The sequence below is a fragment of the Eptatretus burgeri genome, chromosome 17, assembly GCF_056783735.1.
Source record: "Eptatretus burgeri isolate ZD-2024b chromosome 17, Ebu_testis_v1, whole genome shotgun sequence".
NCBI lineage: Eukaryota > Metazoa > Chordata > Myxini > Myxiniformes > Myxinidae > Eptatretus > Eptatretus burgeri.
The window spans coordinates 3,751,643-3,764,953 of NC_140977.1; the positions used below are offsets into that span (position 1 = coordinate 3,751,643).

At 43.4% G+C, this 13,311-nt stretch overlaps 1 protein-coding gene across 2 annotated transcripts in view; it reads right to left on the minus strand.

Moving 5' to 3' along the window:
* LOC147009133 (uncharacterized) overlaps positions 1–13,311 on the minus strand; it is a 41,367-nt gene that overhangs the window by 17,488 nt on the left and 10,568 nt on the right. The window contains exons 1-4 of one of the 2 annotated variants that reach the window (XM_085862759.1): positions 7,074–7,196; positions 4,702–4,764; positions 3,999–4,061; positions 3,597–3,707 (exon numbers count right to left, since the gene is read on the minus strand). Coding sequence is in view for 1 of the 2 variants with exons in the window: in XM_085862760.1 (XP_085718886.1) it covers positions 3,597–3,707; positions 3,999–4,061; positions 4,702–4,764 (237 nt within the window). In the remaining variant the exon portion in view is untranslated. Of the gene's footprint in view, positions 1–3,596; positions 3,708–3,998; positions 4,062–4,701; positions 4,765–7,073; positions 7,197–13,311 lie in introns of those variants that run through there. The other variant, XM_085862760.1, reaches the window with a different exon arrangement.

A 13,311-nucleotide genomic window follows, 5' to 3' on the forward strand; every position in this document is an offset into this window, starting at 1 on the left:
TGTCACCACATGAGGTGGTGGTGTCATGTTAATTAACTAGGGTTTAAATACAAGTTTCCCCAGTATGTAATCGCCCCTCTGTGACTTTTCTCTATGCCTGTATAACCAAAATCATGAGGAGGAACAAGCAGGCAGAAGCCCTGCCTTCCTGGATTTTGTGCGAGCAGGCCACACCGTAGAGGTGGAGGATATCGGTGTGATCGAGAGAAAGGTTGGTTACGCATTGTGGGGGGCTTCCTACAACATAAGACAAGAGATCGGCAGAATGCACGCACAAGGTCAGTGTGAGGAACACAAGAGGAAGAGTTGATTCGGAAGAGAATCAGAGGCGGGAGTTCGGGGCTTGCGCAATTTTGGAGAGCCGTGATCAGAGTGGAGGCACGAGGCGCATGGTTTGGAGAGGCGAGAGCGGAGGGTGAGCGCACGCCGAGGAGGACGACATGGCCCTTGTATTCATGTTGAGGCAATTTGGCTCGCATGGTGAAGCAAAACGCTGGCCATTGGCTCTTGGTTAAGTTGTGAGAAACGGACCCCGTGCCTCGTGCATCTCGTAAGCAGCTGCACCGAGGCTCTGAGCCATAATGTTGAGTGCCGCTCGCGGATTGCCTGGCGTATGTTTGTCCTGCGACGAGAGAAGTGCCATTTTGCACGCGTATGCACGTGCTGGTGGAAACGCCTCAATTTCAAGTCCCCAAAAGACCAGCTCTGGGCCAAGCTAAGTACAAGAATAGTTGAAAGGAAGGGTTTTTCTTTGTATTTTGTTTCCCCGTTGTCTGTATTTGAGTCTGTGTGAGAATGACCTCGACTGTTGGATTTATTTACTTTATTATTATTATCATTACCTTTTGAAATACTGTCCTTTGTAAATATTTGTTTATGTTCATTAAATGTGTTCATTTTAAGAAACTGTATTCGTGTATTTGAAATGGGGTTCGAGCATAAACCCCGTGCATCTGTTTCATTCCCCGTGCTCCTCCGCCCACCATCACTGCACCCCATACCCTTTGAGCACGTGTTTTTCTTTTTTTGTATACCTTGTCGAGGCTCGTATGAGAACTAACACACAACGTACAGCAAGGGGGGCATGAGACAAGATGGGAGGGAGTGGAAGGACAAAACAGTGGGGAACAGAGACATGAGATCTGTGGAAGGGAGAGGGATGGGGTGGGGAACACAGGGTATACAAGATGGACATTTACAGGGACTTTCAGGAAGGAAAGTAGGGAATCTGAAGGAGGTGGGTTTGGGGGGGGGGATTAACGGGGGAAGAAAAGATTGAGGTTTTGGATGGAGGATGATATGAGATGGTGGTGAACAGCTGTCTTGAAGGCCTGGAGGGAAGAATGGGAGTGAAGAGAGTGTGGGAGATTATTCCAAAGGCGGGCAAAAGAGGAATAAAAGAGTGAAGATGAGCAGCGATTCATGATTTGGTGGTTTTACCAGAAGGGGGTTGTTGGAGGACATTGAGCGCCTGCGGAAATGTGGTGCTGACAAATCGCAGAGAGAGCGGGGGGCGGGGGGGGTGCGAGGCTGGAGAGGAGACGGTAGAAGACAGAAAGACCAGAGACCAGCCTGTGATGAGGGAGTGAAAGGCCCAAAGACTCAGCCTCATTGCGGGAGATGCCAATGATCCGAAATGCCCTGGTTTCCACAGCGTGATGCAGAGAAAGGTGGGAGGCAGGAGCACCAGCCCAGAGGGGGGAGCAGTACTCCATCGGGCTGCGGACGAAAGCTTTGTCGGTGGTCAGGAGCTCAGGTGGGCCGACGAAGGACTTTGCACGACGGAGGATTCCCAGTCGGCAACTGGCTTTGGAGGCGAGGTTTGAAATGTGGCTTTCCCAGGAAAGGTCATGGCAGATAGTGAGACCCAGAAGCTTGAAAGAAAGGACTTCTTCCAGAGGATTGTTGAGAAAGTGGATGGGGGGGGGAGGGGGGGTTCTAAAGGGTCCTTTCAGAGAGACATAGTGAGAGTGTGAGATTTGTCCGGATTGAAAGACATGTTCCACGTGTTTGACCAGTTTGTGATTTTACCCAGATCTGCAGTGAGCGAAGAAGCTGCTGCATGCCGGTCTGAGGGATGACAGATGGTACGGCAGAGAGTGGAGTCATCATCAAACAGATAAAGAGGATTTTCCAGAGTCGAGAGATCATTGATGAGAACCACAAAAAGAACAGGGCCCAGAACGCTACCTAGAGAAACTCCAGCCTGGACGGGAAGAGGGGATGAAAGAACTCCATTTAGGGCCACACGTTGACTGTGACAGGAGAGGACGTCTGCGAGCCATGAGTGGAGATGGCCTTGAATACCATAGGAAGAGAGTTTGGTGAGCAGGGCAGGGTGCCAGACCATGTCAAAAGCATGTGATATGTATTGGGATATGGCTTTGATTTCATGTCTGGCATTGAGGACCTCCATCCATTGTTGGGAGAGTAGAAGCAGCATATCAAGGGTAGAGTGACCTGGTCTGAAACCAAATCGAAGATCGGAAATCAAGCCATTGGAGAAGAGGAAGGATTTAATTCGAAGTTAAAATTAGTGTTAAAATCTCCGAAGATCAACGTGTCCGGCTGCTATTAATAAGGAAGCGCTCGACCATCCCGGGGGCTAGCAGTGTTGACCATCCAGCACCACAAATTGGGTAGGGGGGTTAACGTGGGCCAACCACCCTGCGACAATATATATATTATATATATATATATATATATATATATATATATATATATATATATATATATATATAAAATGTGATGTGATGTGTGTTTAGAAGACCATGAACTTTGAAGGATCATTTCTTGATCAACAGTTTAATTGTAATTAAAACAAGCCGGGAGGTGATGATGGTTTGCGGGTATTATTGAACAATGCCACGATAGGTACATTTGAATTAGTGGAAGCTTTTGAGGAAGCCCTACTGTAAAAACCTATCTCTTCCGTCAAAATTGACCAAATCAAATCGGATTTTTTATATGTTGTAATTATGGACATTACGCACAGCTTCTGGGAAATGAAATTGCGAGAAAAAAAAAATAAATAAAAAGTTCAAGTGGGCGTGGCTCCACCCAGAAGGGGCGTGGGACGCCCTCATACAAAAAGACACAACTAGACCAAGATATCTCGTTTGTGTCCAAGTTTCAAGATCTCATCAAACGTCATGGAGCTATGCTCTGGAGAGAGTCACAAACAGCCAGACAGACAGACAGACACACAGACACAACGGAAATAGTGGTCACTGCTGGCACCCACGAACTAATTTAGATTGCATTTTGTTATTTGATTTTGTTTGTGCCATGTTCATTAAAGATGTGTTTGTAATCGACAAGGTCAACAAAGAAGAAACAATTTGCATCAGATGTTGGCGCAGCGACCATAACATGCGGCTGGTACCTCAAGGCAGGAAGGAATGTGAAAATCTCTCATATAACTAACCCTGTGATCTCAATGTATGATGAAAGGATGTGTTTGCACGTTACCAGGTTAGTTGATTTGGACGAAGGGTTTACTGGACCTATATCCTGAACAACAAGTTTCTGGCTGTGAACAAAAAGCAAGTCCAGCCATTTCTCGAGAGAGAAAAAAAAAAAACAGCACATTTCACCTGAATCACTTGAACAGCACCCCCGATTACATGGAGATTCAAAGTAGCAACACTTCCCTCTCAGGGGACAATGCAAGAGTTCAGGATCAACCATCAGCTTCCCATCAGCATCTGAAACACAAAGTGATTCCGTTGTAACTTGATTTTATCTCCATTAATGGGATTGCAGGTTGGTAACCAACGGATTCCGTCATAACCGTCGACGCGTGAACGTTTCCCACAAATGTTGTGCCGTTTCTTCAATGTGTTGAATGAATTTGATTAATTATCATTATGGGTATTTCAGTTGTTTCATGGCTTTAAATCAAGTCCATCAACAACTCGAGAGAAAGAACACGTTCCAATACAATGTACACCGGTCTATGTCTGTCAACGGGACAAGCAGAAAGTTGTGGTTCAGACCTTTGCCTTGAAGAGATAATTCATCTCTGAACTCAGACTTCACCTTCACCTTCACAATAAAACCTGAAACAAAAATATCTCATGAAAATTAAACAATGGTATGAATCAATGAAAAGATTAAAAAAAAACAAATTCTCAAATATAAAAATTAAAAAAAACATTAAAAATAAATGAGAATTTATTTAAAACTTGAGAGGTGCTCATGAGAGCACAAACCCTTGCACCACAGTGCTCAATATTACTATTAAGAGTTTCATCTTCAGCATTTTGTTAAAAACACAAACACAATCAAAGAGACGGGCCGATACACAAAAGGCTTATAGTACATCCCTACAGAGCCAATCATTACGTCATGGTGCTGTTACAGATCAATTTTGAAGGTATGGTAAAACCACTTAATTATAACTCACTGAGTTTATTGTGGTAAATTATTGCAATAAATAAACTCTTGGAAAATATTGAGGATCCACATTATCATTATTACCGTTTGGAATGTGATTAGTATAAGCACAAGTAAACAGCGACGGAGGAATGGATAACGTGGCTGGGATTTTCATTCACAATTTAATACCAAACTTGATGGGTATTTGTACCTTTGGAGAAATAACAAGTACCGGATATACTGTGGCAAAGTTTACTCTTGATTGTAACATTATCAAAAACAATAAAACTACCACATCAACAATGTGTTTGTGGTTCAAACCTTCATCTTGAGTGAACGAATCATCAACAAACTCTGACTCCACCTTCAGTTTAACCGTAAAATCTGAAACAAAAACAATCCATTTAAATCAAATATAAAAATTATAAAAGTCCCATCAAAAAGCCCTTATCACAAATATATTATCAACAAATACTCACTTTACAATCTTAACGATATATTTTGTAACGTGTCAGAGTCTTGGTGGAGCACGTACGCGCACGCCGAGTATATCTGCCAAAGAATTGCCGAATGATAATAAACCAAGTTTGAGCCAAAGAAGCGAGCCGGATTACGTGATCGTGACCTCCGGGTACATATGAACCAGGATATCCAACCGCACGAAAAATTGATTAAAGCAGAGTAAACACCAGGAAGACTAGATGGGCACTCGGTAGAGCGCATACCTCTGCCACAAGAACATATCGGGCCCAATACATTTTTGAAATATCGTGCTATGTATCGTTTTTGGCCTGATCTCTCAATGGTGAAGAATCACTTTAGAAATTAAATAATTCTCGTATGCAGATCCACATTTGGATCTTCACCAAAAATCAAATCAATTCTTCCTTGCGAAACATCCAACCTGCCCACCAGATTTGGACCAAATCCATCCACAGCTTTTTGAGATATCCTGTACACAAACAAACAAACAGACAGGCAGACAGAAAGGGGCGAAAACAGAACCTCCTTCACCTTCGGTGGTGGAGGTAATTCAATGCAAATAACACGTGAAAGAATCGCATCTCTTGTGTATAAATTCAATGCTCCATGGTCATGGGTTAATATAGCATACTGTGATTGATTGTTATTGTTGATGATGCGGTTTCGTATGCAGCCTGTGGCTTTTGGTTGCACCACTTCTGGAAGCGCAGCTGTGCCGCTGATGCAGTGCTCTTGTTACCAGTAAACTGGTACTCATTTTGCCAACCTCAGGATGACAAGCTGAGTCGACCCACCTGGAGTTATTTCACCAGTACGACAGGGGCTCAAAACTCAAGACCCTAAGATTTCAAGCCAGCCACCTTAACCATTGAATCAACACCAGGCTTTGATTGGTTGCCATGCAAGCAACCAGAAAGTGCCACACCTGCAGATCGACTATAAAAGTACAAGTGGTGACATCATTGTAGTGTGCTAAATACCATAGCTCATGACAAGTGTGTTAAAAAAATTTTAAAAATGAAAGTATTCGTGAGTGAAGATGACTCCATATTGCAGATTGCAGACAGATTCACGTTTCAGCAGGAGCTGTATACAAGACTGAGGAGGATATATACAAACCTGGTAACGTTGGGAGCATATCAACCAGAGCCAACCGTTGCCAAGAAACTGCTTCGGCAGCACAAACGCTATGTGAAGAGTATGGGACATCAAAATCAAAAGGTGACTAGTGTGAACGTCGCACTCCATCTGGATGACTCCAGATGGGTTCAGTGAGTTGCTAAGCAATGCCAATAGCTCTTCGTCTTGTTAACTTCTTACTGGCTCCCTTGTCCAGAGCCGTGTAACCGTAAGAGATGAAGCGTCCAGTACAAACGAGTGGTGTGCTGGCAGTCACATGGCAGATCTTATTAATTGGTCTATCAGAACCAAGTCACAGGACCATGATCTTATCTATAGCCCAATCGATCACTCAGCTGCCATAATCCACCATCGCCATGAGCAGGATGAGTCAGGAGACAAATTGCACTTTATACATGTAATCAAGTGAGTGAACATACATACAGGTCAATTGCAGCGCATATTTACAAGGCAATTAACATTCCCGTTACCCCTATGTGTGAACTCCACCCGATGGATGTCAGATAATCACAGTTAACTTAGCACTTTACGCTTGGGCCCTCATGCATCCATCAAAGAAGAAGGAGAAAGAGAGTTTGGGTGTATGGCTCAGACCCCTTCGAACCTCGCGACAGCTTTGAGAATCTGACGCAGCCTCTCGGTTATTGGCACAGCCCGTCACTCGCAAAGAGTCAACCTGTCCGCCACTCTCTCTGGTGCGCAGTGCTGGTCCTGTGCAGCACAGCTTGTCAAGTCCCAGCGAGGTTATGCAGGCACAGCATAGCAGTCGGCGACGGTCCGAGAGAGAAGGGTCTCGGTGAAGTTTGTTGCAGTGCCAAAGGGGACTGCAATTTCCAATCTCAAGCATCTCACCAAAGTGCCAAAGGACAGACGCATCAAAGGACAGAGTCTTGGGAGAAGTCTCTCAAAGTGCAATCAGTCAGTCAGTCAGTCTCAAGTGAAGAAGAAGTGTACAGAGACTGAACGCTCTTGAGTCTCGATTTTTATGCCTGCCTGTCCCCACCCTTAACACGGCCCCCCCAACCTCATTTACATTAGAGGATCCCCAGAGCGCAAAACCATCTCCTCACCTCACGCAATTGGTCCCGCGCGATAGGTCCAGTCGACCTCTCCCGCGGATTGGTCCGGCTTCGACTGGGCGTGTGCCCCTTCTGATCAAATTCCTCTCCCATCACGGTTCGGTGATGATCAGCCGGTTCAACCCTGTTTGGGGTGACATATTGTAGTAGGTGTATGGTTTTAGGAAGGAAGAAGTGAGAAAGAGAAAAAAAAATAAGTGAGAGTGCCCAACGCTGTTGAAGTGAGAACAATAAAAAAAAGGTTATATATGTGGAAAATGAACACAAAGGACCATCGATCCGATACATATTTATCCACATGTATTACAATACACTTAACTATTGTTATACTGCACTATAAATGCAATATTTCAACCCTAGGAGCCACACCCACAACACTATATACCAAAGGTTTTAATCAATAACACGGACTCATGTTGGCAGAACAGATTTAAGCATGATGTTACACATGTGAATATCATGCTCATCTGCTCTGCAATCTCCTTCGATATCCTCGGATGTCCCAAAGATTTATCTTCTTTCGCAAAAGACACCAACTAAACAAATAATGTGAGCAGACAGAACAAGCAGCTTAATGTCTGTCCGAGTGTCACTGCAACCAGTGATGTAACACCCTGCTTGTGAAGCACCAACCATACAGTTTATAGTTGGGTTCAGAATTTAATCAGGACAAGACGGTATAAAGGTAAGTGCGCTGCCTTTGTAGCACACACCACACACCATGGTGGAGAGTTGCTAAGAGGCAGACACGGGGGCCACCGTGAGGCGCACAGTTTCAGGGCCTGAGTGTTATTGAGATGGCGTTGTGAGGCTGATTAAGTCTTCAGTGGACCCCTTGGAAGGAGCTCCAGACATCTGCGGTCAGAGGAGACAGAGAGACAGAGAGACAGAGAGACAGAGAGACAGAGAGACAGAGAGACAGAGAGACAGAGAGACAGAGAGACAGAGAGACAGAGAGACAGAGAGACAGAGAGACAGAGAGACAGAGAGACAGAGAGACAGAGAGACAGAGAGAGAGATATGGCATGGCTGGAGAGGAGAGACTCGATGGGACATGGAGGAATGGGTAGCCATGAGGCACACACGGCTTTGCGGCCTGTGGATTGGAATGGCGCTCCACAACTGGTTGCATCTCTGACGGACTACCTGGAGCCCCAGATGATTTTCATGCCGTGAATCTGGCAGCAGGTGTCGCTGTTTAAGAGGGCCATGGACGTAAGAGGGAGGTAAGACCCGAGCAATACGAAGCTGCTCTCACTCTGGTCAGGCTGTCAGATGGCATGCACGGCAAATCCTGGAGGAGGCAATCCTTAACAGAGTACCACCCCACCCCCCCCCCCCACTGTTCCTTTTCTTCTGTTGCATCCTGATCCATTCTATGTTCTTGCTTTTCCACGAGCCTTGACCTTTGAAACAAACAAAACAAAAAAAAGAACCCATTTCTGTATCCCCCGCCAACTTCGTTGGTTGGCGGGGGATAAAAATCAACACTGTGTGCTTTGCAGCAGCACTGCTAATTCAAAGAAAAGCAACAGGCAAACAATGCCACAGGAAGAACAGACCAGGCCCCAAAAACAGAATCCAAATAGCACCATGGAATTCAGAGACTAGAAACAGAGAGAACAACTGAGAAAGGAAACGGCACAAACATAACTAGAGCGAAGTCAATGGCACACAATCGCAAATCCCCGCACTACCCGCCAATCAAATCCAAAAATTTGTGACATATTTATTGCATATGCAAGGTTTCACGAAAAATGGTTTAAAATGTGCCCATAATTGAGTGTTTTTGACATTTTAACCCCGCCCCAGGTGGCGAGGCCCAAAATGATCCTGCTCTCGCTCATTCTTGCCGTGTGGTGATCAATAGCTACCAAGTTTGGTGAATTTCTGGACAACCGTTTAGGAGATAGCGTGACGGCCAGACAGACAGACAAAGCCGGTAGGTGGACATGGGTAGTCGATCAAGTCGAATTTAGTCGTTTTTCAGCCGTTACTAGCCAACAAAAGCGTCCATAGCAATGGTTCTTTCTCACATAACTAGGACATACCATAAACCTACCATGCCAGTTTCATGAATATCTGACTCATAGTCTCTGAGATATAACGAACTTCGTTTATTTATTGTTTTCGACAAGGGTTCATTCAAAGTCTATCTTCTCCGACAGTTTTCATAGGAACCGGCTGGAAAATTTGACAATATGGCTGAATGTACTGCCCACAGTCGCTCGTGGCCTGATTTTTGGTTTTCGAAAAAAAATTTTTTTTATGATTTTTCAAAAATTTCAAAGTCCCGTTGCTAGCAAACGGTGGTGTCCATAGCGACGGTTCTCATTTGCACACAACTAGGTCATGGTATGAACCTACCAACCAAGTTTCATCGAAATCGCCATTGTATTAACGGAGCACTGGACCGAACAGAGAGACAGACAGATATAGATGGAAAAAGTGATAATAAGGGCAGAACAAATTTCAAAAAAAAAATTTTTTTTGTCGACTGCATCGACTACCTAACAGACAAACATATCGACGGAAATACTGATAAGGGTAGACTAGATTGACTACCCAACAGCAGACACGATTACAGTACCCTCTCCGCCTTTTCAAAAAGTGTGGGAATAACAATTCATGAGAGCAAACTGAAGCCCAAAGGTAAAAAAAAAAAAAAAATTTTTAACAAACCAAAAACAAAAATAAAATTGAAGATAAACACTGAGAGTTAATGCTTTCTCATTTGAGTTTGTTTTCAGGAACCATCTGAAAATGCAAAGCCCGTCCACATCAGATTTGTACTTGAACTAAACGACAAAAATGACAGTTCAAAAAAAAAATAAAAAAAAAAACTGTACATTTTTTGTTGAAGATTTCATGACAAAAGCAAAAATTACCCCCGTGTGGGGGTGAAGGTCATCTCTATAATACCACAAGTTCTCAATGTTCAGTTATGACCGAAGACAACTGCGCAGTTTGGTTAAAGATTACCCGGCATTTTGGCGCGCGCGCACGAAATTATATTTTGAAAATAAATGCCGACATTTACATTTCGGGTTTTGAAACTTTTGCACCTTCGGCGGGAAATGTATAAATATAAAAGGCTAAAAATGTGTTTTATATTTATGTTTCATTTCTCCTTCCTTCCTTCTTTGCGAATCGCATCGGCGTTTTTGACCATCTTCCAGATCACGTGACGATCAAACGGAAAGGAAATTAAAAAAAATCGGTCCGGTTAGATACAAGATAATATTTTTTACTATCATAATCAATAAACAGTTGCCAAATATCTTGTAGAATGGCAGACTAGATAGGTTTTGAAAATGGCGATTTTTATAACTTACGTGACCTCGTGACCTCGTCCCTGACCTTGAACCCGGACAAAAGTTATATCGTTGTTCAACACTCATCGACCTCTACCCACATACTAAGTTTCGTCAAGATCGGAAAGAAAAATTGTTGACGGACGGACGGACATTTGGTCTGGCTTTATTAGGTCATCTTTGTAGAGATGACCTAAAAATATTAAAAATGTTACGGCTTGGACACAAACTGAATCTCAATGGTAAACAAGGATTTTGCTTCAACCGCTTATGGCTGGACGACCACTTCACCAATGACGTCATCCTTACAATCCTTTATTCCCCATTGGGAGGAGAATGAGATGTGCCAAGTTTAAAGTTGTTCCGATCAGGCGTTTCAGAGATATAATGCTTTAATTTTTTGCGTTTAATCAAAGCTAGCTGCCATATCACATGACCTATGACATCACAATTATAATTAAAATATTCTCCATGCAGGCGGGGGTGGGGGTCGCTCCGACCCTGAAAATTTTGTGTCAATCGGACATAAAAGTTTTTAAAATAAGAGCAAAAAAAGGCGAAAAAAGGTCCAAAAAATAATGATAACAATAATAACAAGAAAAAGAGTAATCAGAGGTTGCAGACCCTCACCACGACTTGTTTTGTGTGGTGTTTGTGTACTGCTGTATTAGTAATTAATCAAAATAAAGACCAATTACTTTACCGTAGTCTGAAGAAGGAAGCCAGACATAACACGCATGCACGTAAGTTATTTTATTTGAAGTTATAACCTTAACTTGTAAGGAATTTACCGATTTCCCAACTGCCCAGATAATCAGCTGGACATCATAACTGAGTGAGGACCCCTTTAAGGTCTTGTCCATCCTCTAAAACCACTGGATGGATCAAATTCCATACACATCTCCAACAATACTTTGGAATGCGACACGTCAAATGATTTTGGGAATGTTAATTTATTTACAGGAGAATAGTACACGATTGTATATGCTTTTCAGGAACCATTGTTTATTTATATACACTTTCCCATCACTGCAACTGACATACCACCTTTAATGATATATGTATATACTCATATTCGTACACCCACTCCCTACAGGAGGGGCAGGAAGGGTCATGTTATTATCCTCTCTGGGGTATATAGATTACAGTCCATCTAGGATTTGGTCCCTTAGTCTGTGGGATATGTGATAAGCATATAATGCCTCAAGAACGTAGGGTTTCCTCCCTTTCAGGTTAGTGTCAAACAGCAGTAGCGACTGTTTAAAAAGGTAATTGTACGTTCATTTTTACACATACTACCTTTAATTGTTTTTGTATGCAAAGTCAAGGCTCATGGAGAACCTAGTGTTGGCTTAGTGGTTGGGTGGCGGTTTGGGATCCTGGGGTCCTGAGTTCAAGACCCGTTTTCCGCTGAATTAACACCAGGGGGTTGACTCAGCTTGTCATCCTTCCGAGGTCGGCAAAATGAGTACCAGTGTGTGCTGGAAGAGGGGCACTACATCAGCGACACAGAAATGATAGCTACCCCGGCAGCTAAGCTGCCATACGCAAAAAGAAGAATAAGGCTCATGAAAGAGCTGCAATCTATAACAGGTCAGGATGCAACAGAACAACAAGAAACAGCAGAAAGAGAGGGGGGACACCAACAGTATGGTTGAGGGACAAAATAGAGGGAGACTTGGACAAATATAGGATGTGGAGAGGAATGAGGGTGAGGGGAGGGTGCATGGGGTGGACAAGATGGATACAGAAGGAGACTCCCAAGGAGGGAATATTGGAAGGAAGGATTTGGATGTGGTTTACGAGGATCGCAGAAAAGATCATGGTTTTCGATTGGGGATGATATAAGAAAGTGGTGAACAGCTGTCTTGAAAATATGGAAGGAAGAATGAGATCGAAGAGAATATGGAAGTTGGTTCCACAGGTGAGAAAAAGAGGAATGAATCAGTGCAGGTGAGCAATGATTTTGATGAATTAATTTACCTATTTATTTACACAATATATATTTAGACATACAGTGCTTGTAGTAAGTCTACACCCCCCTTTCAAATTTTTCACCTTTCGTTACCTTATAGCCTGGAATGAAATCAGACTTTTTCCACCTAAATATACACACCGTAACCCACAACTTCCAAATGAAAAACAAATGTTTACAAATTTAAGAAAACTAGAACATCTTGGTTGGATGAGTGTCCACCTCTGAAGTTAATACTTGGTTGAAGCATCTTGGGCAGCAATTACAGCTGTGAATCTGTTGGGATAGGTCTCTCCCAACTTTGCACACCTTGATTGGACAATGTTTGCCCATTCTTCAACACAATACTGTTCAAATTCAGTGAAGTTGTGTTTGGAGCGTTGATGGAGAGCAATCTTCAAATCATGCCACAGATTTTCGATTGGATTGAGGTCGGGGCTCCGACTGGGCCACTCAAGGACATTTATATTTTTGCTCAGCTACTCCAGTGTAGCGTTGGCTGTGTGCTTTGGGTCATTGTCATGCTGAAAGGTGAACTTCCGTCCCAATTATATCTCTTTTGCAGAGGGCAGCAGGTTTTCCTGTAGCATTTTTCTGTATGTTGCTCCATCCATTTTCCCTTCTCTCCTGACAAGTGCCCCAGTCCCTGCTGATGAGAAACATCCCCATAACATGATGCTGCCACCACCATGTTTCACAGTAGAGATGGTGTTGTTTGGGCGATGTGGCGTGTTGGGTTTGCGCCAAACGTAACATTTTGCATTTAGGCCAAAAAGTTCCATTTTGGTTTCATCAGACCACAAAACGTTTTGCCACATGGCTTCAGAATCTCTGGAGTGGTTTTCTGAACACCACAAAAAGGTGGGCTTTTTGCTCAATATCTCGCAACACATTTTGTCCCATAAGGAGAGGGCTATCGAAAACGAGTACTAATGAAATA